Raw genomic sequence first — 26,020 nt, 5'->3', positions numbered from 1 at the left:
TGATACCTCATTGTAGTTTTGATTTGCATTTCTCTAATAATCAGTGATGTTGAGCAGCTTTTTTTTTTTTTTTTTTTTGAGCAGCTTTTCATGTGCTTCTTGGCCATCCATGTCTTCTTTGGAGAAATGTCTATTTAGGTCTTCTGCCCATTTTTGGATTGGGTTGTTTGTTTTTTTAATATTGAGCTGCATGAGCTGTTTATATATTTTGGAGATTAATCCGTTGTCTGTTGATTCGTTTGCAAATATTTTCTCCCATTCTGAGGGTTGTCTTTTTGTCTTGTTTGTAGTTTCCTTTGCTTTGCAAAAGCTTTTAAGTTTCATTAGGTCCCATTTGTTTATTTTTGTTTTTATTTCCATTACTCTAGGAGGTGGATCAAAAAAGATCTTGCTGGGATTTATGTCAAAGAGTGTTCTTCCTATGTTTTCCTCTAAGAGTTTTATAGTGTCTGGTCTTACATTTAGGTCTCTAATCCATTTTGAGTTTATTTTTGTGTATGGTGTTATGGAATGTTCTAATTTCATTCTTTTACATGTAGCTGCCCACTTTTCCCAGCACCACTTATTGAAGAGACTGTCTTTTCTCCAGTGTATATCCTTGCCTCCTTTGTCATAGATTAGTTGACCATAGATGCGTAGGTTTATCTCTGGGCTTTCTATCCTGTTCCATTGACCTATATTTCTGTTTTTGTGCAAGTACCATACTGTCTTGATTATGGTAGCTTTATAGTATAGTCTGAAGTCAGGGAGTCTGATTCCTCCAGCTCTGTTTTTTTCCCCTCAAGACTGCTTTGGCTATTCGGGGTTTTTTGTGTCTCCATACAAATTTTAAGCTTTTTTTGTTCTAGTTCTGTAAAAAATGCCAGTGGTAATTTGATAAGGATTGCATTGAATCTGTAGATTGCTTTGGGTAGTATAGTCATTTTCACAATATTGATTCTTCCAGTCCAAGAACATGGTATATCTCTCCATCTGTCTGTATCATCTTTAATTTCTTTCATCAGTGTCTTATAGTTTTCTGAGTACAGGTCTTTTACCTCCTTATGTAGGTTTATTCCTAGGTATTTTATTCTTTTTGTTGCAATGGTGAATGGGATTGTTTCCTTAATTTCTCTTTCTGATTTTTCATCATTAGTGTATAGGAATGCAAGAGATTTCTGTGCATTAATTTTGTATCCTGCAACTTTACCAGATTCATTGATTAGCTCTAGTAATTTTCTGGTAACATCTTTAGGATTCTCTATGTATAGTATCATGTCATCTGCAAACAGTGACAGTTTTACTTCTTCCTTTCCAATTTGTATTCTTTGTATTTCTTTTTCTTCTCTGATTGCCATGGCTAGGACTTCCAAAACTATGCTGAATAATAGTGGCGAGAGTGGACATCCTTGTCTTGTTCCTGATCTTAGAGGAATTGCTTTCAGTTTTTCACCATTGAGAATGATGTTTTCTGTAGGTTTGTCATATATGGCCTTTATTATGTTGAGGTAGGTTCCCTCTATGCCCACTTTCTGGAGAGTTTTTGTCATAACTGGGTGTTGAATTTTGCCAAAAGCTTTTTCTGCATCTATTGAGATGATCATATGGTTTTTCTTCTTCAATTTGTTAATATGGTGTATCACTTTGGTTGATTTGCATATGTTGAAGAATCCTTGCATCCCTGGGATAAATAAATCCCACTTGATCATGGTGTATGATCCTTTTAATGTGTTGTTGGATTCTGTTTGCTGAGGATTTTTGCATCTATATTCATCAGTGATATTGGTCTGTAATTATCTTTTTCTGTAGTATCTTTGTCTGGTTTTGGTATCAGGGTGATGGTGGCTTCATAGAATGAGTTTGGGAGTGTTCCTTCCTCTACAATTTTTTGGAAGAGTTTGAGAAGGATGGGTGTTAGCTCATCTCTAAATGTTTGTTAGAATTCACTTATGAAGCCATCTGGTCCTGGACTTTTGTTTGTTGGAAGATTTTTAATCACAGTTTCAGTTTCATTACTTGTGATTGGTCTGTTCATATTTTCTATTCCTTCCTGGTTCAGTCTTGGAAGGTTATACCTTTCTAAGAATTTGTCTGTTTCTTCCAGGTTGTCCATTTTATTGGCATCGAGTTGCTTGTAGTAGTCTCTTAGGATGCTTTGTATTTCTGTGGTGTCGTAACTTCTACTTTTTCATTTCTAATTTTATTGATTTGAGTCCTCTCCCTCTTTTCCTTGATGAGTCTGGCTACTGGTTTATCAATTTTGTTTATCTTCTCAGAGAACCAGTTACAGTTTTATTGATCTTTGCCATTTTCTTTGTTTCTGTTTCATTTATTTCTGCTCTGATCTTTATGATTTCTTTCCTTCTAACTTTGGGTTTTGTTTGTTCTTCTTTCTCTAGTTCCTTTAGGTGTAAGGTTAGATTGTTTATTTGAGATTTTTCTTGTTTCTTGAGGTAGGCTTGTATTGCTATAAACTTCCTTCTTAGAACTGCTTTTGTGCCCATAGGTTTGGATGGTCGTGTTTTCATTGTCATTTGTCTCTAGGTATTTTTTAATTTCCTCTTTGATTTCTTCAGTGATCTGTTGGTTATTTAGTAACATATTGTTTAGCCTCCATGTGTTTGTGTTTTTTACATTATTTTCCCCTGTAATTGATTTCTAATATCATAGCATTGTGGTCAGAAAAGATGCTTGATATGATTTCAATTTTGTTAAATTTACTGAGGCTTGATTTGTGACCCAAGATGTGATCTGTCCTGGAGAATGTTCCATGTGCACTTGAGAAGAAAGTGTAATCTGTTTTGGAATGGAATGTGCTATAAGTATCAATTAAATCTATCTCGTTTATTGTGTCATTTAAAGCTTGTGTTTCCTTATTAATTTTCTGTTTGCACGATCTGTCCATTGGTTTAAGTATGGTGTTAAAGTCCCCCACTATTATTGTGTTACTGTTGATTTCCTCTTTTATAGCTGTTAGCAGTTGCCTTATGTATTGAGGTGCTCCTGTGTTGGATGCATATATAGTTATAATTGTTATATCTTCTTCTTGGATTGATTCCTTGATCATTATGTAGTGTCCTTCCTTGTCTCTTTTAACATTCTTTAAAGTCAATTTTATCTGATATGAGTATTGCTACTCCAGCTTTCTTTTGATTTCCATCCCCTCACTTTCAGTGTGTATGTGTCCCTAGGTCTGAAGTGGGTCTCTTGTAGACAACATATATATGGGTCTTGTTTTTGTATCCATTCAGCCAGCCTGTGTCTTTTGGTTGGAACATTTAATCCATTCACGTTTAAGGTAATTATCGATATGTATGTTCCTATTACCATTTTCTTAATTGTTATGGGTTTGTTTATTAGGTCCTTTTCTTCTCCTGTGTTTCCCACTTAGAGAAGTTCCTTTAGCATTTGTTGTAGAGCTGGTTTGGTGGTGCTGAATTCTCTTAGCTTTTGCTTGTCTGTAAAGCTTTTGATTTCTCTGTCAAATCTGAATGAGATCCTTGGGGGGTAGAGTAATCTTGGTTGTAGGTTCTTCCCTTTCATCACTTTAAATATATCATGCCACTCCTTTCTAGCCTGTAGAGTTTCTGCTGAGAAATCAGCTGTTAACCTTTTGGGAGTTCCCTTGTATGTTATTTGTCATTTTTCCCTTGATTCTTTCAATAGTTTTTCTTTGTGTTTAATTTTTGTCAATTTGATTACTGTGTGTCTTCACATGTTTCTCCTTGGGTGTATCCTGCCTGGGACTCTCTGCACTTCCTGCACTTGAGTGGCTATTTCCTTTCCCATGTTAGGGAAGTTTTCTACTCTAATCTCTTCAAATATTTTCTCGGGTCGTTTCTTTCTCTCTTCTCCTTCTGGGACCCCTATAATGCGAATGTTGTTGCGTTTAATGTTGTCCCAGAGGTCTCTTAGGCTATCTTCATTTCTTTTCTTTCTTTTTTCTTTATTCTATTCCGTAGCAGTGAATTCCACCATTCTGTCTTCCAGGTCACTTATCCGTTCTTCTGCCTGAGTTATTCTGTTATTGATTCCTTCTAGTGTAGTTTTCATTTGAGTTATTGTGTTGTTCATTTCTGTTTGTTTGTTGTTTAATTCTTCTAGGTCTTTGTTAAACATTTCTTGCATCTTCTCAATCTTTGCCTCCATACTTTTTCCGAGGTCCTGTATCATCTTCACTATCATTATTCTGAATTCTTTTTCTGGAGGATTGCCTATCTCCACTTCATTTAGTTGTTTTTCTGGGGTTTTATCTTGTTCCTTCATCTGGTACATAGCCCTCTGCCTTTTCATCTTGTCTATCTTTCTGTGAATGTGGTTTTTGGTCCACAGGCTGCAGGATTGTAGTTCTTCTTGCTTCTGCTTTCTGCCCTCTGGTGGATCTTGGCTGTCTTCTAAAGTCTCATTTTTCCTTAACACTGCGTGTTCTACGCTTACTTACATCAACCATGTGACTAACTTCACACCTCCTTTAGTCTAATTAAGAGTGGGTATACAAACTCTGGTTACCAAGTTGGTTCCTCTTCTCCATTAATCTAACTAAAAGTACAAATAATATGTATGTGTTTACTAAGCCTGGGGTTTTGAGTTTGATTTCTGTTGAAAGTATGCTGCTTGAGTATGGCTGAATTTCAGCCAACAGAAATAGTTATCTTTCCTCATAATTATACCTGGGGAGAAAATATCTATGCCTGGGGCACATATAAGTAATGTGCTTCCGAATAAAGTGCCTTTTGGAAGAAGGTTTAAACAATGTAACAGGGGCGATCTGCCCAGAGAGCACTGTAAGTCATTTGGAAGCACTTTTGACACTTGGAAGCACTTTTGACACTAAAATGAAGCATAGTGTTATTGCAGGTTAAGTTTACTTCTGTCACCAGCAGCTTCACTCTGCCTCTGTGAAAAAGAAGGTGTTTTCTTCCCAAGGTTGCACACTGACTGGATGAACAAGGAGGGTTACTCTTCAGGTTCTGGTCTTGGATTCCACTTGCTCTTCACCTCAGTTTATCTAGGTCAGGGATTTAGGGAAAGAATTGACAACAGTAGTTCTTCACTTTAGTTGTCTGCTCTTCCCATGCCTGCATGTTCGCACTTCCTTTGCCACCTTGCTCACTCCTTGCATTTTGCAGTGTTAGATGCCCGAGATTCTATCATGTACCTCTCAGGATACAGAGTTGATATGCAATGGAGATCAGGTCTATGTGCTTTGAGTACTATTTTCCTGTTAGGGCCAATCTTAAAGGAATTATATTCCAGAGGGCTGGGGCATGTAGGAATCAATGAGAAAATGGCATCTGAGGTAACTGACAAGCTTATAATAAATATATCCAAGTAGCAGAGATGATATTGGCAGCAAGGCTGATTTCCATCTTCCCTTTTGCCTCTGCTGGGGCTCCTGCGGTTGATAAAGTGAGGTAAGATTATCTTAAATGGTTGATCAAGTAACTCCTTAGGTCCCCTGCCTTTGCTGGGGTCCTTTATAACTAAGATGACCATATATCCTGCTTTACTTGGGACCGTCCCAACATCCTAGTACAATTGTTAGTGTTTCTTTCATTCTTAAAAAGGTCCTAGTTTGCATTGTAAGTCATATAGCCACGTGCTCATGATCATCCAAGTTGTCTGGCACTCAGGTAGAACCAAAGCCCTAGTCTCTTAACTCCTCCCATTCACTGTTGAATGCCTCTGCTGGAAAAGCTTCCAAGCCCCCATTCTCCCCACGTCAGGTCTTTCAACTGCCACTTTTAAGGTACTAAATTGAATCTGAGAGGCAGAGTGGTTGGTTAGTCATTTGTCTCCTCCTTGTCCTCTTATTAGAAGGAAAAACAAACAAACAAATAGGCTAAAACCATTAAGAAAATGCTAGATCCAGAGACTAGTAAGTTACCCCTTCCTTTCTGTATACTTCCTCTTATAGTTCTTGTTCTACTGTTCACTTGCTGTACATTCTTTTTTTTTTTTTTTTTAATTATTAGCACCTTTAATTATTATTTATTTTATTTTTTTTTATTTTTTTTTTTGGCTGTGTTGGGTCTTCGTTTCTGTGCGCGGGCTTCCTCTAGTTGCGGCAAGTGGGGGCCACTCTTCATTGCGGTGCGCGGGCCTCTCACCATCGCGGCCTCTCCCGTTGTGGAGCACAGGCTCCAGACGCGCAGGCTCAGTAGTTGTGGCTCACGGGCCTAGCCACTCCGCGGCATGTGGGATCTTCCCAGACCAGGGCCCGAACCCGTGTCCCCTGCACCAGCAGGCAGACTCTCAACCACTGCACCACCAGGGAAGCCTTGCTGTACATTCTTTTTTCCTTTTTTTCTTTTTAAGTCTTCCTGTGGGTTGACGTTTTTTGCAGAGTTGATTTTAAGGAAAGATGTTTTGACGAATGATTCTCCACTGAGTTGGAGTTTTTTTCCTAAGGTGTTTTTAACCCAAAGTGATATAATATTAAAACCATGCTAAAGGCTTAGTTTTGTGGAGTATCTATCTAGCACCATATACATTTGGAATAAAATTTGGCCCCCTCAAGTGTAGAGGTTGGCCCTGCAAAGAGTTTTCAGGGATTGTAGTTTTTCAGATAATGTGGGCAGTTGGCTGTAGAATATCTTTTGTGTTGTGTAATGTCATCATTAAAGAAGTTTAAGAGATCTGGGCTAGAGTCCTGATTTCACCCTTCTTGTGATCTTAGGCTGCTGATGTTCTCCCTCTGTGGAATCATACAGTTTTATTGCTGGAAAGGACTAACGATCATCTAATTGAAGCCTTTAGTTTTACATATAAGGGCATAAAGGAGCAAAGAGGTAAAGTGATTAGCCCAGTAGCTCACAGCTAGTAAGTAGTACAAGCAAGAATAAAATCTGGGTCTTCTGACCTGGTCCCTCAGTAGGGAAAATTATGAGGTTCTGCATTTATAAAGGACTTACTCAAGTAAGTGGCTTACTTCACCAGTACATTCTGTCTGCAGTTTTATTGTCTCTGAACATGATTGTTTTGATTAAGTTGGTGGTGCCTCATTATTTTGCAGATGAGTAGTAGAGATTTTCCGGGGTGGAGGCAGACTGTCACTGTGGCTGACTCTCCAGTTTTAATTCTTAGCCTGCCTATACTTCCTTACTTTAAAAAGTTTTCCAAAAACATTACTCAGAAGAAGGAATTTTTTGCAAATCCAGATACCCGTCAGAATCTTATTACACAACTTTCTTCATTCTGAATTTCCATTCAAGTCTTATATCTAAATTCCGGTTGTATCTTTCATGTTACTCCTTAAAGCCAAGTGACTAATTGGAGTCTCTGAGGATTGTTGTTTCTTTCTTTATAGGTGTCTTAACCATGTTTGATGGCCTAGTACAGATATCTTATTGCTTGCTGCCGTAGGTGGCTGAAGCATGTTTTGCCTTAGACATACTGGCAAGAAACAACTGAAATTGGCATGTTTGGCAACCAGGTTCAAGCAGCCCTTGATTTTAGTCTCAGAGTTGACCTTTCTGTTTATACCTACTCTTGGGTGGTTATTGTGTACCTTCCTGGAAGGACTAAGCATTGGTGCCTGCTTTGGTTCAATTTTTAGAAATTGCCCAAGAAGAGAAAAGAAAGCTTTATTATGTTGTTACTGTTGCTTATGCAAGAAGTTTTGCAGAAGTTATGCAGGCAATCTTCTTATTTAAAAAAAGGAAAACTTAAAAATCAGAAACTTCTCAGATTGAATGAAGAGCATCTGCTTTAATGAGGAGAGTGTATTGTGCAGGTTAGTTCTCTATGGCAGAAGAAGTGAGACTGGACATGAAGACAGTCTGTGGTCTGGGAGTACCTCAAAATAAATGCATCGTCTGCTATCATAACTTCCCTGTAAATCCTTACTGTTGTTGAGGATCTGTTTTTAGCCCTAGCTCTATTTGAGGATCTTTTGTTCTTTGGTATTTCACGAATTCCGTACTTTACTATTGAGAATTTCCTGTTGAATCATACAAGTTATCAGAGAATGGCACTTAAAAGACAGACTTCCCACTTATTCATAAGTTTTTAAAATGTCATGTATTAATTATGGGAAATTTGGAAAATAGATATTTAAAGAAAGAAGTATCCCACCTACTCAGGATGACCATTTTGGACACCTGGGACATGTTTTATTTAGACTTTTTTGTATTTAAATGTACATATTTTAAAAATAAAATTGGAATTAGGCCATCTCTGCTGTTTTATGTTTTTTTCTTAATATTGACATTTTTTTTCGTATGTCATTGAGTATTTTCAAAAGCAGAGTTTCTCAGCCTCAACACTATTGACATTTTGGGCCGGATAGTTCTTTGTTATAGGGGACTGTCCTGGGCATTGTAGGACATTTTGCAGCATCCCTGGCCTAAGACTATATGTGTATGCCAGTGGCAGCTCCCCGGTTGTGACAACCAAAAATGTCTCCAGAAATTGCTAAATGCTCCCTGGGGTGGGCAAAGTCACCCTGGTTGAGAACCACAATTCTAAAGCAAAAATTCTCAAATTCTTTGGCTTCAGTGAAAAAGACAAATAACATTTTAGTGTTATTGTGAAAGTAGTTTTGACTTAGCAGGCCTCCTGGGGTTCGTGGAACATACTTTGAGAACTGTTCTAAGGTATGATATATTATGGCAGCACTGTATCCTGTCAAGGGCCTACATCAGAATTTAACCAGTTTCCTCTTATTCTATTTATTTTTTGCTTTTATCACAATTCTTGTAACTAAACCTTTGCAAAAACCTTTTTTTTTGCCTGAGAATAAAATCTTAGAAATGGGATTCTGGATCAAAGTTTTTTTATAATTTATAAAATACATTTGATATATATTTGTCCTCTGAGATGGTTGAATTAATTTATTTATACTTGTACCACTGTATTATTAGACTGCATCATGGCTATTGTTGGGCATCATTTAATCTTTGCAATTCAGTCAATATGTGAAGATGGTATTACTTAAAAATTTTTATTATTACTGAAGTTCTCATATAACTGGACTTGATTATTAGTGAGGCTGAATATTTTTGTCTTCAGTTTTAGCCATTTTGTAGTCTTCCTTTAGGCTGATTACAGTGTAACTGATAAGATTGCAGCTTTCTTTGTTAAAATGGTCACATTCTCCTATTACCTTTAGAAATTAATCCCTGGTTACTCTGTTTGTGTTTGAGTGTGTATCAAATCACAACCTCAGGTTTAGAGTCCCCCTCTTAAGGAGGTAGGTAGTAGAGGTGCCTGGTAAACTATTCTCTAAATTTCAGAAGTTTGAGCCCCACCCTTTTGACTTTTGTCACATTTAAGGGGTATCATCTGTGCTACTTAACATTTTTTTTCTAAATTGACTCTTTAAAACAATATTTGAAAGGAAACTTTATATTATTATAATGTCTATGAAACCATGGGTTCAATGTGCTAGGTTTCTTTTTCCTAATACACATTAAAATACATGATTATTAAAATCATTTTACTTTCTGAAATCATTCAGTGGTTTCTGCTTACTACACTTTAGGAAGAACAGGTGCTTTGGAATCAGACATCTTGGATTTGAATCTCACTTTGCCTCTAACTGATGGTGTGCTCTTGGATAGGCGAGTTTACCTCTTTGTGCCTTAGTTTCTTCATTGGCAGAAAGGGATGTTGGAGAAGATGATCTGTTAGGCGTCTTCCAACTCTACTCTGTGATTCTGATGTGTATTCCTTTCTCTATTTCTGCTCAGGAATTAGAGACATTGTCTAGGGATTGGTGTGCTGGCTTAGGATTTAAAGACCCTAGCTCTGTTAAACCCCACTGCTACTAGTCATCTAATTTTAGAGAAACTATTTTATTTCCTAGGGTTCTAACTATCTCTTTAGGGTGTTGCTGCTACTTTAATTTCTGCTTCTCATTTAATGTCAGGTGTTTTCAAGCTAAGAGTCAAGGCTTCCATCATTGAGGCACACCAGTGCCTCACTCTTCACATCCTTAAAATGGGGATAATGTTTCTGCCTTACTTACCTAATTGGACATGTGGAAAAATGAGATAATAGGTAGATGCGTAGAATCAGTTTTCAGGAAAAAGGTACTAGGTAAGAGCAGAGTATTAGCAGAAGTATCACTCCTGTGGCTACTTCTTTAGTGAAGAGCAAAACTTGTGTGATACCACCTCTCCTTATCTCTCCATACCTGCCTGCACTTGCCATTTGATTTTTTTTTTTCGTCCTGATTTAGGAAGTACCGTTGGACCCCAGTTTTGTGACCTTGGGCAAATCATCCAATTTTAACTTATCCATGGGCTAATTGCAGCCTGCACTGAGGCCTGCATTCAGCCTGCAAAAATCAGGTTGCTATCTTCTCTTAAAAAACTGGAAGATCTGGCTGACTTAAGCCTGCACTCTGCCGTGGCAGTAACTGGCTGGAGCTGAGTAGTGGCTTTCCTTTAAAAAGGGTTGTGTAATCTCTAGTCTGCTGTTTAATCTGGCAGGTTTCACTCATTTGCTTTGCTACCTGGCCCCTGTTGTGCTTGAGAGGCTGGATTGTATTGTGGTAAGGAGCACCGTCTCTGGAGACAGATTACCTGGATTCAGATCCCAACTTCCATTCTTGGTAGCTGTGCACCTTCAGGCTATTTAGTTTTTCTGTAGTTTCATCTGGATAATAAGGATAACACTACCTGCTTCATGGGGCTGTTAAGAGGATTTGAAGAGCCACTACATGTAAAACCCTTAGGACAGTCCCTGACCCAGAGTAAATTTTAACTATTGTTGGAGTTCAAATAGCATAATAATTAGCTAACATTTATCTAGCTTGTATTGTGTATCAGGCAGTGGGCCAAGCCCTTCACACAGATCTATCATTAATCCTAACATAACACTATAGAATAGAGAGTTATTTTTTCAGTTTTGCAGATGAGAGGGTACAATTTAGAGAGGTTAAGTAACCTGTCTAAAGGTACATAGCTAGTAAGTGGGTAGCAACACTGACAGTTGAACCTATGTTTTTTTAAATTAACTCATTATAAATTAATTTTTATTGGAGTATACTTGCTTTATAATGTTGTGTTAGTTTCTACTGTAGAGCAAAGCTAAGCCTGTGGTTTTGAATGCTATGCTGTGCTGCTTCACACTACATCCATCTCTAAAGTAGGTTTAATTGCAGAATTGGCATGCTTGGGTAAACAGAGATTAGTGCTCTTAATGTTTTTGTAAGTGATTTGAGGAGAGAATGCATATAAATAGCCCCAATTTATATATGACATTAGTTCCTTCAAGTAGTGGAATGCCAAACCAATGGAAATAAACTGCAGGCAACTCTTTGGGTGGAATGAGTGAGCAGAAGAGTGGTAACTGAATTTCAGGGTAGGTAAGTATAAAACAATACATAAAGAAAAGTAACAGACTACTTGTAGAACGATGTGCCCCAAGATATTCAGTAAGGACTTGAGAATCATTTTAGTCTATTACTTGAAGGTAGAAATGGCCAACAAATATTTCATATCCATTAGGATAGCTATTATCAAAAAACCAAAAAATCAAAAACAAAATAACAAGTGTTGATGAGACGTGGAAAATTGGAACCCTGTGCATTGCTGGTGGGAATGTAAAATGATACAGCTGCTGTGGAAAACAGTATGGCAGTTCCTCAGAAAATTAAACATAGAATATTACCATACAGGAATTTCATTTTTGGGTATATACCCAAAAGAATTGAAAGCAGGAACTTGAACAGGTATCTGTACAGCCATGTTCATAATAGCACTACTCACAATTGCCAAAAAAGTGGGAGCAATCTAAATGTCTGTCAACAGATTAATTGATAAAATGTGGAATATACATCCAAAAGAGTATTATTCAGCCTTAAAAAGGAATGAAATTCGGGACTTCCCTGGTGGTCCAATGGTTAAGAATCTGCCTTCCAATGCAGGGGACGTGGGTTTGATCCCTGGTCAAGGAACTAAGATCCCACATGCCACGGGGCAGCTAAGCAGCGCACTCTAGAGCCCACACGCCACAACTAGAGAGAAGCCCATGCACCACAACAAAGATCCCGCGTGCTGCAACTAAGACCCTGTGCAGCCAAATAAATTAATTAATTAAAAAAAAAATCCAGTCTTTTTTTTTTTTTTTAATTTATTTATGGCTGTGTTGGGTCTTCGTTTCTGCCTGAGGGCTTTCTCTAGTTGCGGCAAGCGGGGGCCACTCCTCATCGCGGTGCGCGGGCCTCTCACTATCACGGCCTCTCTTGTTGCGGAGCACAGGCTCCAGACGCGCAGGCTCAGTAGTTGTGGCTCACGGGCCCAGCTGCTCTGCGGCATGTGGGATCTTCCCAGACCAGGGCTCGAACCCATGTCCCCTGCACCGGCGGGCAGACTCTCAACCACTGCGCCACCAGGGAAGCCCAAAATCCAGTCTTTTTAAAAAAAAAAAAAAGGAATGAAATTCTGGTACATGCAACAACATGGATAAACCTTGAAGACATTATGCTAAATGAAATAAGCCAGTCATAAAAGAACAAATAGTGTATGAGTCCATTCATATGAGGTACCTAGAGTAGTCAAATTCATAGAGACGGAAATGGTGTCTCTAGAGGTTGAATGGTGGTTGCCAGGGGAGGGGGGAGGCGGGAATGAACAGCTGATATTTAATGGATATGGAATTTCAGTTTGGGAAGATGAAAAGTTCTGGATGGGTGGTGCTTTTCTTCCCTGGGTAAAGCTGTGAAACATCCTCACTTGGAATTGTAAGTAGTGTCCTGGCCTCTTGCACTTTGGTAGAGAGGATACACCTTGGTTTTAGGCTCCAGGCCTAGCTTCTTAGATTGTTAGCAAGTCGTTTTGTCTCTCTGATCCTCATCTGGAAAAAGGGTTATATAATCCTTACCTCGCAAGTGAAGATATATGGGAATAAACTTTTATACAAAAGTTAATTATTTTCAACTTTGGGGAACTAACAAAAGACTGACTTCTCATACACTGATGCAGCTGGGCTGTATGGCACATAGGCTGCACCTCTATATCTCCATGCTTCCTCTAGAGCTCAAGGAGAGGTGTGGTTGTCACAAAGAGAGGTTTGGCTCCGCAGAGTGGCGATTACACACACGGAGAAGAAGGAATAAATAGGCTGAGAAGAAAACCAGGCTGCGTGATTTCCTTGAAATCTTTGCAGGTTAAAAAAATAAACAAAACTGCAGCAGTATAAAAGGGCATTAAGTAAAATTGCTATCCCCAAGAGTAACTTCTGTTAACCATTTTACATTTGCCCTTCCATGTACAAATTTGTGTATTCTTTTGTTTTATTAAAATACATCATGCTGTTCATACTCTTACGCCACCTAAAACAAGAGTTTGGAAGATTGGGACAAATTCATGGATGATACTTAAGAGAAAGTAGGATGTTTTAAGGAGTGTATATACCTAATAAATGACACACTGGGCTAAGTGCTTTTATATTTATTATCTCACCCAAACATAACAACCCTGGGAGATAGTTGGCATTTTTCTTCATTTTACAGTCATAAAATTGAAGCTAGAGTAGTAGAATAACTCACCCAGGACACATGGGTGGTGAAACCAGGATTTGAATCCAGACACTTTTATTCGAAAGCTTGCACTTCCTGTACCACCTTTGCTGCCTACAAAGATGGAACCCTAAACCCTGAATGTAATCCCACTGTGTCATTTTTTAAAAGAAAATGTTTTGAATAGTTAACACAGTCACTAACACTGCATCTTAGTGATTATGCCATATCAGAAGAGACAGAGCTGCCTCATGCTTTTTTTTTGCCTGCATAATACATAGTATATATATGAACAGTAAACTTTTTGCATTTTTAAAATTGTGGTAAAATATATATAATACAAAATTTACCATTTTATTTTACTTTTTATTTTTTGGCCCTGCCACGCAGCTTGTGTGATCTCAGTTCCCCGACCAGGGATTGAACCCGGGCCACCCTGAATCCTCACCACTAGGCCACCACGGAACTCCTTTTTTTTTTTTTTTTTTTTTTTTTTAATTTACCATTTTAGCCATTTTTAAGTGTACTGTTCAGTAGCATTAAGTACATTGACATTGTTGTACAACCATCACCACCATCCATCTCCAGAACTTTTTCATTTTGCAGAACTGAAACTCTGTACCCATTAAACAACAGCTCTCCATTGTTCCTCCGCCAGCCCCTGGCCACCACCATTTCTACTTTATGTCTCTATGAATTTGACTACTCTAGGTGCTTCATATAAGTGGAATCATACAGTTTTTGTCCTTTTGTGTTTGGCTTATTTCACTGAACACTATTTAATGAGACTTAGTTTGATGGACATGTAAATGTCTTTTGCTCTGCAAACAATGTTGTGCTGCAGGAGCATTTGATCCCGAGTTTCAGAGTGCTCTCTCAGATCTGTCCTGTGCTTGGCTGACTTTGAGGAAACCCAAAGCAAATTCTTTCCTTCTGTGCCTCAGCTTTTCTGGACTTCTCTTATTTTAACAAGAATGTTAAATAATTTCTTTTGTTAACAGCACGGTGTGAGAGCTTGCAGACTTTCTGCTTATAGCTCACAACCCACTGGAAAAGAGAAATATTTAAATATAAAGTCTTCCTGTAACTACAGAGCTGCTGCCACAATGTGATTATAGTACATTTTAGGATGAATTGGTGAGTTTGATACAGAATTAAATCAACCCAAGATGACCAGCATAAGTAGTTGTATTCTCTTGGGATTCTCAACTGGGTTGAAGCTAAGCAGTGGTTTGTGAGGAAACCAGGCTTAGAAGGCGTGGCCTCTCCTTGTCCCTTGCCTGGCACTGGCACGAAGCAGAAAGGCCTTGCCTTCCTAAGAGGTCCTGGTGCTCCCCCTGAAGTGTCTGAGAGGCTGGGGCCAACCCCACAAGCACCCAACTGCTCCCAGACTCACGGAGCTGGCTTAAAGGATCATACTCTTCACTTGGATTGTTTGCAGGTCAGACAGTCTCTCTCTGTGGGACTCTACAATACATCTTTGGTTTTTTGAACTGACCGCGTGACTCACAGAGACAGAACTGTAGAGCTTTTTTCATGTTCTAAACTGATTTATCCTTGCTTCACCAGCCCTCCTTTGCTTTGTGGGGTCAGAGTTTTGGGCACAGCTGTTCTGCTCTCTCTACTGGCTTAAAAGCAGCCCAGCAATTTCAGATTATGCCTCAGTTTGCACCATTTGTGTTTTTTGACAACACATGGTTGAAAAGTGTCATCTTTACACAGGGCTCTTAATACCTTGCCTAAGGAAATGGGGGTGGGAGGAGCATGTGCACCTTACATCTTCTGACACTGACCTTGAGGGCAAAGCAGAGGAAGCAGGCCCTGCCATAACTATAGTTTCTGCCTCAGTGATTCCAATCTTCTGTGGACTTGGGCTGTCACTCATCATTTTAGGTACTAAGGACACATCATTTTATTGTATTTTTTAATTAATTTATTTATTCATTTATTTAATTTTTGGCTGCATTGGGTCTTTGCTGCTGCACATGGGCTTTCTTTAGCTCCTGAGAGCAGGGGCTACTCTTTGTTGTGGTGCACGGGCTTCTCATTGTGGTGGCTTCTCTTGTTGCGGAGCACGGGCTCCAGGTGCGTGGGCTTCAGTAGTTGTGGCACACAGGCTTCAGTAGTTGTGGCTCACGGGCTCTAGAGCACAGGCTCAGTAGTTGTGGCGCACGAGCTTAGTTTCTCCGGGGCATGTGGGATCTTCCCGGAGCAGGGCTCGAACCTGTGTCCCCTGCATTAGCAGGTGGATTCTTAACCATTGTGCCACCAGGGAAGCCCCAGGACACATTTTAAATGATCCCAAGGCACTCTACAAATAACCATTCATTTAAAATCATAAAGAATTTATTTGGCAAAATTAAATCTAGAATGAGTATTAAAGATAATGCTGTCTGGGTGATAGGGGAAGATCCTTTGGCTGAGAATGGTTATGACTTTAAGTGCATAGGTATAGATATTCTGTTTTCTTTTTTATTGAATTTTTTTTTTTTTTTAAGCTGCCGCAGTTCAAGAGAGGTTGTACTGCCTGCATAGGTCTTAATGAACAAACACAGAGGTGCCCTCAGTTATATTTCTTTGCTATGGGTATCCCAGCACATCCTGGAGAGTCTTATTTTCTTTTTCTATCATGAACATTAAAAAAATATATATTTTTTTATTTTATGGAAATGTGCAGGCATATACAAAAATGTAGTGTACCCATCTACAGCAATTATCAACATTTTATTAATCACCTATCCCCCTACTTTTTTTTTTTTGGAATATTTTAAAGGAAATTACAGATGTTCGCCATTTCACCCACTTCAGAATGCATCCCTAACTGATAAGAACTTTTTTCTTTTTTAACATGACCACAATACTGTACTATATCTCATAGATGTAATAATGTCATGAAATATTTAAACATAAAGAAGTATCAATCAGATTTGACAAAGTGTTGACAGTTTGTTAAATTTTCTTCCAATCTGTTTTTTTTAAAAAGAAATAAAACTTTACAGGTACATTTGTAATCCCCTTTTGTTATTTGTGTGTTTATTCATAAATAACATGGTATTGTTTTGCATATTTAAAACTATATACTTAATGTTTTCCTTTATATATCCTTCTGAAACTTGTTTTTATTACTTAATACTAGGTTTTCAAGATGTAGTCATTTCAGTACACGTATCTGTAGCTCATTTTAAATGCTGTATAGTGTTCCATTGTGCTTAGATTTCATTCGTGTTTGTATTCCAATCGGTTTTATCAGTTTATATATTGATGGATATTTATGTTATCTACCTTTTTTTTTGCTATTATGAACAATGAGGCAGTGAACATTCTTTTGTACATTTCTTTGTGCCATTTTGTAAGAAGGTATCTAAATTATAATTTACATTTCCCTGATTACTACAGAAGTTGAGATCCTCTATAATCTGTTGGCCATTTGGTTTTCCTCTTCTGTGAGTTGTCATATTTGCCTCTTTTCCTAGTTGTTTTCAAAGTTGATTTGTAAGAATTCTTTGTATGTTCTTTATAATAAGCCGTTATCAGTTTTGTGCATTGCTAGAATCTTTATAATTTCAGGCAAGCCTTTCCTGGTCCCTGTCCCTGCTCCCTCCGTTTACTCCTGTTAAGTTGGTTTCTGTTTTTATTCCTGTGGTCCTTTGTTTTATTCTTACCTACTCATTTTTGAGTTGTGCTACCAAGGCAGAGAATCCCTTCAGTTGTCCATCAGGTGAATTTGCTTTGTCTGTTATGGTTTATTTTTCATTCTATAAGGCAAGCAATCCAGAGTAGTGGTTAAGAGAGTGGGGAGTCTTAACTGCTTGCTTTTGAATCTTGGCTCAACCACTTTACTTACTGTTGTGACCTTGGCAGATTACTTAACTCTCTTGTACTTGACTTTATAATCTATAAAACCCATGAGAGTAGAGCTGTTATGATCCCAGTTTTGTATTTGATGAAACTCAGGCTCAGGGAGATTAGATTAGAAACATGAGTAAGTTGAAGAAACATGTGGGCCTCTTTATCTTTTAATTTTTCACTTTTGATAGAGACATGGGCACAGAGAAATATTTCTCTAAATATAAGATATAAAGTAGCAAAAACAGTGCCAAGTCCCTGACCTGTGGTCTCAAGTGCTGGGGAAAAACAGTAAGAGTAGAGACTATGTAGAACTAAAGTGCCCATGACCTGTCTAAATCTATTAATAGGGAGGAAAACCCCTTTATGCCATTTTTCATTAAAATAAAACAAAAAAAAACCAAAGCTTATTTTCATGACCTTAACTTATAAGAGACATAGAATTTAAATAACCATCCCAGGCCAGAGAACTCATAGTTGAATTAGGCAAATCATAAACACAGAACATTGTGGGCCATACTTAAGGGATCATTCCCTTAAGGGTAGACAGTGAAATACTTTGGAGGAGGACACAGAACTTGATTTTGACGGACAATGGAAGGAAGAAGGATCTCAAGAAACAAAGGAACTCAAGGAATGAAGGCAACTTCTTTCTAGGAGAGGGAGAATAAGTATGATTTGGCTACTATGTTTTCTACTGATTTTTTTTCCTACTAAAAGAGGAAATATGTTTATGGCAAAATGTCAAGTAGTAAAGGAAGGTATAAAGTAAAAATTAAAACATAAAATTTTCCAATGGTATATACCCAAAGGAACTGAAAGTAGGGACTTGAACAGATATTTGTACATCCATATGCTCTTAGCAACGTTATTCACAATAGCCAAAAGATGGAAACAACCTAAATGTCCATAGATGGATGAATGGACTAAAAAAAATAACAGTATGTATGTAATGAAATATTACTCAGCCTTACAAAGAATGAAATTCTGATACGTGCTACAATATGGATGAACCTTGAAGACATTACGCTAAGTAAATAAGCAGACACAAAAGGACAAATGTATGATTCCACTTATATGGGAGTACCTAGAGTAATCAAATTCATAGAGGCAGAAAGTAGAATGGTCGTTACTGAGCACTGGGGAGAGTTATTGTTTATTGGGTACAGAGTTTCAGTTTGGGATGATGTAAAAGTTCTGGAGATGGATAACAACACTGCAGATATACTTAACGCCACTGAATTGTATGCTTATAAATGGTTAAAATGGTGCATTTTCTGCTATATATGTTTTACTACAATGTAAAGTCTCCAAACAATTCTAGCCTAGAGGTGGTGTCCACTAAAAACTTCTTTTGTAGCCATCTAGATATGCAAGTACAAGCATAGATATGCAAGCATAAGCATATTCATTCAATGTCTACTCTTTGGGACATTCATTTAGGTGCTGGGAATTCTGCAGTGAACAAAACTGACAAGGTTCCTGCTGTATTGGAGCTTTTTAAAAATTTGTTTTACACAAATGGATGTTGGTATGCATACTGTTTTACACCTCGTTTTTTCCCCTAATAAAGACCTTTGGTCATCTTTCTGAGTTAGTTCTTACAGATCTACTGATTGAGTGGTTGCATGGTGTGCCCTTGTTATGGATGTGATATAATTTGTGGCTATTATATTGAATGGAGGAGGGGAGGCAGAGGTATAGAGCTTATGATGGCTTGCTGCCCATGTTTGCTCCTGTTGTAAGTTAAATTTTTTTTTTTTTTTTTTTTTAATGAGGATCTTGAATCAGATGCGTATGTTTGATTGATTGATTGATTGATTTTGGCTGTGTTGGGTCTTCGTTTCTGTGTGAGGGCTTTCTCCAGTTGCGGCAAGCGGGGGCCACTCTTCATCGCGATGCGTGGGCCTCTCTCGTTGCGGAGCACAGGCTCCAGACGCGCAGGCTCAGCAGTTGTGGCTCACGGGCCCAGCCGCTCTGCGGCATGTGGGATCTTCCCAGGCCAGGGCTCGAACCCGTGTCCCCTGCATTAGCAGGCAGATTCTCAACCACTGCGCCACCAGGGAAGCCCGTAAGTTAAATTTTTATTCGGAATATAATATAGGTTTGTTGTAAAGAGTCAAGCAGTGCCAAATCTATAAAGTAAAAGTAAAAACCCTCTTAATCTGTCCTCAACCTCTCTTTTAATCCTGTTCCCTGGAAGTAGTAACCACTGTTTACAGTCCATTGTTCATCCTTCCAGATGTGTATAATGCATTTGCAAATGTAAAGAATATGTAGAACATGTATCTTCTCATTCTCCAGGAGCTGGCTCATGCAGTATAATATTGCTCATTCAACTCAGACTATTGAGAATTATGCAGAGGAAAGAGCTGGACTGAGCTTCATGAGAGCCAAGTTCTGTCTTGATCCTGCTACTGTGACAGGCAATTCCTCCTCAGTTGTCATTTGTCTGGTGTCCCATAGTCAGCGAGATCACATCAAGGAGACTGCTTTGGAAACTTTTATGCTATAAATACTAGCATATTTAGAGTTCTTTGATTGCAAGCAGTAGAAACCAACTCAGGTTCTGTTAGACCAAAAAAAGGTGGGGGACATTAGTGGAAGGATTTTAGGTAGCAAGTGAAGAAATATTTAAACAACTGGGTCTCTGGAAATTCAGAAATTTCTCTGTATCTGTTCAAGATGTAATTTCTGGGGAAAAGTGAGTGGCTTAGAGGCCATGTGTCTACTGATGGTTAAGGGGGTAGAGTTCTGGGTTTATGTGTCCCATCGGAATCTCACAGAGTTGAGGAGATGCAGTTTTGGAAAGTATGGGATTCAGGCTGGCAAAACCAAATGTCAGCCTTGAAATGTCAGCTCTTTTAACTCTAGATTCTTACTTGCCTCTCAAGGAGGAGATGATCGCCGGGTTCTACTATGGCACATGGAACAAGCTATCCACTCCAGAGTTAAGCCCATACAGCTGAAAGGAGAGCATCATTCCAACATTTTTTGCCTGGCTTTCAACAGTGGGAACACCAAAGTATTCTCTGGAGGTGAGAAGAAGGAGATTTCCCCTTGGGAAATTGTGGCTGGGATTTCAGATAAAGGAGTGCTAAAATTATTCCTTAATTTTCCTTCCTTTATCTCATTGAGTTGTGGAATTACTGGTTTCCCATAGCTTGTCTTCTCTGCATTACAGCAGTTTAGACACATGTATTAGACTAATGTCTGTCTGTCCTTTCTCTCCTTTGCTCTTGTTCTTTCTCTCTTTCTTTTTTGGTAGAAAACTTTTCACGTTGCAGTCTGGTACACAGAAACATGTTAGAAAGAGTACTTAACCTTAGTATGTGTGGTACACTCTGGTTTTTTTTTTTTTTCTATTCTATTCTGTTTTGTTTTTAAAGATTTTAAAGGTTGTGACTCAAATTGATGTATGACCCATGGGTGGCTCCAGTTTGAAAAAACGTTGTGTTGGGGTATAATTGGAATGGCTTTTGCTCAAGCCAGCCTCTTGATGATGGCGTCCATCAATCACACTCCTTTCTGACCACTACGTTTCTAGCCCTGACCTCTCTTCTGCACTGCAGATTTCCCCACCAAATATTTACCTTTGTTTTCCAAAAGTAATTTAAATCCAGCAGATCTAAAACTAAGATTATTAGTCCTTCTCCCCTGCACAAATATTTCCTCTTGTTTCCTGGTTTCCCTTTCTCGGTTATTATCACCATTCAACTAATTATGTAAGTTGTTAGGTTTAACTTTTAAGAAACTGCTGACATTGGAGCATTTTCAGCTTACAAAAATGACAATTTCATGTGGTTCAGTCTAATAGAAATCTCAAAGTCAGCCTCAGACCTGCCTTTCTTTGATTTTCACATCTTGTAAGTCACCAACTACACTGTCAGATCTATTTTGAAAGCCTCATATCCATCCTTTAGTTTCTGCTCTCTTGCTATACCCACTGCTCTGATTCAGGTCCTCATCTTTGGCCTGGACTACTGCAGTGTCCTGCTGTGATTTCTGCTACCGGTATCTAACTCTCCTTATTCATTGCTTATATGAGTTTTCTTCAACCATGTGAACCTTTGACCCTACATGTCCATCCACAGGATAAAGCCTAAATCCAGTCTACCTATCAGGCCTCATCTTCCTCCCCTGCATCTTGTGCTCTAGTTCACTAAATCACTTGTCATCTTAAGTGCCCTGTGCCTTTTGCCCATACTGTTCCTCCATAGGCCATGATTAATTGTCCAGACCCCACCAATTCCCATAAGTCTTCCATCGGTAAGAGTTTTGAGTTATTTGAGTTTCTATTCAAGTGTCTCCTTCCCCATAAAAATATTCCCACTTTGTGCCATGTACTTTCACCCTGCTCATAAAGGACACAATTGTTCCTTTATTTGTGTCTCCATTGTAGAGCATATCGCTACAATAAGATAACCCGTCTTGTCAACTATTAGTTGTTTGTGCAGGTGGACTGTGAATTCCTCAATCTTATTCATTCCTCTCGTATCCTCAGCACCTCACACTGTGCCTGTTACCTAAAAGGCATTAGTATGGGTTTGATTTACTTGGTATGAACCCACAATAGAGTTACAGTGAGGACTTTAAGATGACCTGGCCACATCTCTACTGCTTATGCTTTTAGCATAGAGTGGGAAATTTTTTTACTGTCTTCATTTTGGGATTTTTATTTTTTGGCTATATAAACCATTTGAAGGCAGGACTACACATATCATGGATGCAGTATTTTTAGATTCCTTGAGAAATGCAAGAGAAAAAAATTGTGGATAAAAACTTTCCCATTATTTAGGATCACACTATCATTAGATTTTAATGCTGTAAAAGATGATCAGGGTATGAATAGTAGCAAACGTTTGTTGGGGGCTTAGTCCTACTCCAAATGCTTTTATATTCTTGTCTTCACGATAACTCTATGAAGTAGATACAATTGTTATTCCTATTTTACTGAGACATAGAAAAGTTACAGATATTTTTCCAGGTCTCACAGTTAATGAATGTTTTGTTTAAAAAAAAAAAAAAAAAAAAGCTAGCTTGGATGAATGGATTGATTTGCCCATGATCATTTATTCTTTTCCTGAATAGCTACAGTTTTTTGTTTTTTTTAATCATCCACTGGATAATGCATTTTGGAAACTGTTATTATGTTATATCTACATGCTATTATGCTTTTTCAAATTCTCTATAAGAATATCCTATCCTTCTTCATTATTTTTATAAACCTTTTTCTAATTAACACTCCTAATTTGTAAATATTAACATTGACTTTGTTCATTTGTTTTCCCTGAAATCTTTAAAATACTGAATTGTAATATGAACAGGATCACTTTGCAGGAATTACCAAATGTCTGCCTTTTCCCTTGCAGGAAATGATGAGCAGGTTATCCTCCATGATGTTGAAAGGTAAATAGATTGTTGGTTTATGAAGGTAATTAACTCCATCTTTCGTATGAAGAAAGGCAGGTATGTCTTTAGACCGAAATAGTTCTTGTTTTTTGAAGAAAATAACATGAAATCAACTGTCCTTTGCTGAAAAAGATTTCTGTAATAGTTTTGAAATAAAATTTTGATTTAAAAAAGATTTACAAAGTTGATATAAAATTATAGTTTTCAGGTAAAAATTTAAAGGGAGAGGTTGGAAGGGAAGGAAACATAATATTTAACCCTCACAATAATTTTATGAGGCAATACTATTATGATCTCAATTAGGAAACTGAGGCATAGAGATATTAGGTAACTTAAGGTCAAGTGATGTTAGGATCTGAATGTAGACAGCCTGGCTTTGGAGCCATGCTTTTACTCACCATGCCAAACTGCCAGGAATCCCTTTTCTACCCCTGCTGGCATCAGGGCTGCTTTAAAGCTTTCCCTCACTTTTTGGAAATCCAGCACCACCCCCAAGACTGTACACAAGCAGATGCATTCTGTAGTAAGTGAAAACATGAAACTCATCAGTTGAGTCACTTTTTTGGGGGTGGGGATGTTAGTTCCCCGAACAGGGATTGAACCCGGGCTCCAGCAGTGAAAAGCGCTGAGTCCTAACCACTGGACCTCCAGGGAATTGCCTTGAGTCACTTTTAAATATGCTTATTTAGTGCAAAAAACAAACTTGTCATGAAGTCTTATCTCTTTAGTAATACTTTTTTTTTTTAACCTGGAAGTTGAATACCTACTTTTTAGTAAATGTAATATCCTTTGGGTTTAGCTAGGTTGACTTTCTCCTGGAAATGAAAGAGAACTCCATTCTAGGAACTAGAGGGCTTTAACTCTGCACTACTTTTGTGTGTATGTGTGTGCCTGTGTGCCTCTCTCTGCTCTCTGTCTCTCAGCAGTGAGACCTTAGATGTGTTTGCTCATGAAGATGCGGTGTATGGCTTGTCAGTGAGCCCAGTGAATGACAACATTTTTGCCAGCTCCTCAGATGATGGCCGGGTTCTCATCTGGGACATCCGGGAATCTCCCCATGGAGGTAGGGTCACTGTGCAAAAGGTGGTTGGACTGTGTTGAAGAGTTTGATGTCAGGTTCATAGCAGATCCAGTCTATGACTTGAGTAGCCTGGGTAGAAGTGCCATAAAGGGAGAGGAGACTCACATGGGGACATAAATGTATCTCTGGAGGTCCCACCTTGCCCCTGAGTAGTCAGAAGTGAGGCACCTTTGCCAGTCCTCCTCCAATCACTTGTGAATCTCCACAGACCTTTGCACCTGGAGTAAACACCACAGTATCTTGCTGTGTAGTAGCCCCAAGGAACAGAACATGTGGTGCCTCATTTGTGGAGAGTAGCCACCAAGCGCCAGCTTTGTGCATGGTGCTGACATGCACATATTCTTGGTTATTTACAGAGAATGGGGGTGTTGTGCACTTCGTTACATCCTAGATCCAGGGTTGTTATTTTGCTGAAAGAACCACAGAACCTCACCTTCACTGTGCGTAGGAACTTAAAATGATAGCAGGTACCCTCTGTTTAAGGGGGATTGTCTGGGTGAGTTCCTCTTCCAAATGTGTTCTTTGGGTCTCTGAAATGTAAAATGAAGAATTTGTCTTGTTGAATTTCTCTGAAGTTCTTCAGGAAATGCGTCTTTTCAGCTCATTTCCTGCAGAGAGACTTCTGTCACTCTACCTTCAAAGGCTCTTTCCTCCAGCATACCCTGAGTGCTACCCCCAGCCCCACTCTTGGTGCAGCTTTGTCATGACCATACCTATGTACATAGAGTTACTATCTTGCCTACCTTGTCTGGCAGACTCTGAGTCTTTTTATTCTTCTATAGTCTGAGCATTTAATATGCTGGTCTGTGCTCATTATTGAGGTTCAGGCTATAAGAGAAGTTTGTTCTCAGAGTCAGGCAGGCATGGTAGCCAAAAGCAGCAGCTATGGTTGAGTGAAATGGTTTGCTTGGTTCATGGACTTCTCCTTTGTCTGAACTGCCTCGTGGCTGAGATTATTGAGCACTCCCTGTGCCCAGAGGCCCGTGAAGTATCACATATGGAAATCATAGACTGAGGAGTGCTTTCTGTCTATTGCTTCTAAACAACTTCCATAGGAGTATGTCCCCCACAGGCAGCAAAGTGATTCCTTCCTCACCTGGAGCCAGCTAGTATATGCAAGAGGCTGCAGGGTTTCTAGGTGAAGTTGATTAGAAACTGGCTGGATGCAAGAGAAGTTCAAGTACTAGATGCCTTTATTTTTTTTTTAAGTATTCCAACATTGGAAATGAAATCTTAAAATTCTAGACCGAGGCTATTTTCTTTTCAATTTAGGGAGCAATATTACCAGAAGGAAAAACTGCACTATTGTTTTATTTTGTCTTCATTAAATCTTTGTGTAGTTTTAAAACTTTCAACTTCTAAAGCTAGTAAATTTGGATTCAGGTATAATAATCCTACCAGTAATTGACTGTGAATTTTTTTAACTCATGAGGAATTCAGTTTTACTTACTGTAAAACAGCTTAACTTCCCATTTACAGTGACCATTTCTGTTTTGTTACAGGATCTGAATAGGTACTATGTTTATTTCTCGGCATTATAGCTTAAAATTTGTGTATATGTGTTTAAGTTGCTGTTTGCAGACTTTCTGGTGCAGAAGATGTGTGCCAGGACTTGTGGGGACCTTGTGAATAAGCGTGGCTACTGGAATGATGTACTACACTGGCTTCCAGCCCACTGGGGTGATTGTTAACGACTGTGCTCCTCTTGCTTTCACATTCCTGCTTGTCTGCCTGCCACAGGCCCAGGAGTGCCTGAAGTGGACTGATCAGAATTTCTCTCTTCACAGAGCCCTTCTGCCTGGCCAACTACCCATCAGCCTTTCACAGTGTCATGTTCAACCCTGTGGAGCCCAGGTTATTGGCCACAGCCAATTCAAAGGAAGGAGTGGGACTCTGGGATATTCGAAAACCTCAGAGGTGAGCCCCCTTTACTCAGAAGTTGTTAAAACTTTCCCCTGACTCAACTCGCAGGTAATGTCATCAGTCAGCAACAGTCTTGAGAACCTGATTGGCAGTTGATCTCAGTTGGACATCTCCCAACATATCCCAGTGTCTCTGAAGCCAGGGAGACCCTATTTCCAAGGGGCAGGCAGTGTGAGATACCCACACTCCTTGCTAAGGAGGAATCATAAATTATAATCTGGACTCTAGACAGCATCAGTTCTAGGCAAACTTTGCAATGGCAGAGCTCTCTTCAGCACTACCTTCTAACTTTAGGTCCAGGGTTCCCCAAA

General features: G+C 38.8%; 1 protein-coding gene across 3 annotated transcripts in view; it reads left to right on the top strand.

Moving 5' to 3' along the window:
* DCAF5 (DDB1 and CUL4 associated factor 5) overlaps positions 1-26,020 on the top strand; it is a 105,471-nt gene that overhangs the window by 11,261 nt on the left and 68,190 nt on the right. For all 3 annotated transcript variants that reach the window (XM_057543725.1, XM_057543727.1, XM_057543726.1), the window contains exons 2-5: positions 20,188-20,331; positions 22,666-22,702; positions 23,629-23,768; positions 25,574-25,703. In XM_057543725.1, the coding sequence (XP_057399708.1) occupies positions 20,188-20,331; positions 22,666-22,702; positions 23,629-23,768; positions 25,574-25,703 (451 nt within the window). The remainder of the gene's footprint in view (positions 1-20,187; positions 20,332-22,665; positions 22,703-23,628; positions 23,769-25,573; positions 25,704-26,020) is intronic.

The sequence above is a fragment of the Balaenoptera acutorostrata genome, chromosome 3 (genome assembly GCF_949987535.1).
Source record: "Balaenoptera acutorostrata chromosome 3, mBalAcu1.1, whole genome shotgun sequence".
Lineage (NCBI taxonomy): Eukaryota > Metazoa > Chordata > Mammalia > Artiodactyla > Balaenopteridae > Balaenoptera > Balaenoptera acutorostrata.
The sequence above is the reverse complement of the archived record's forward strand: the minus strand, read 5'-3'. Positions and strand labels throughout refer to the sequence as shown.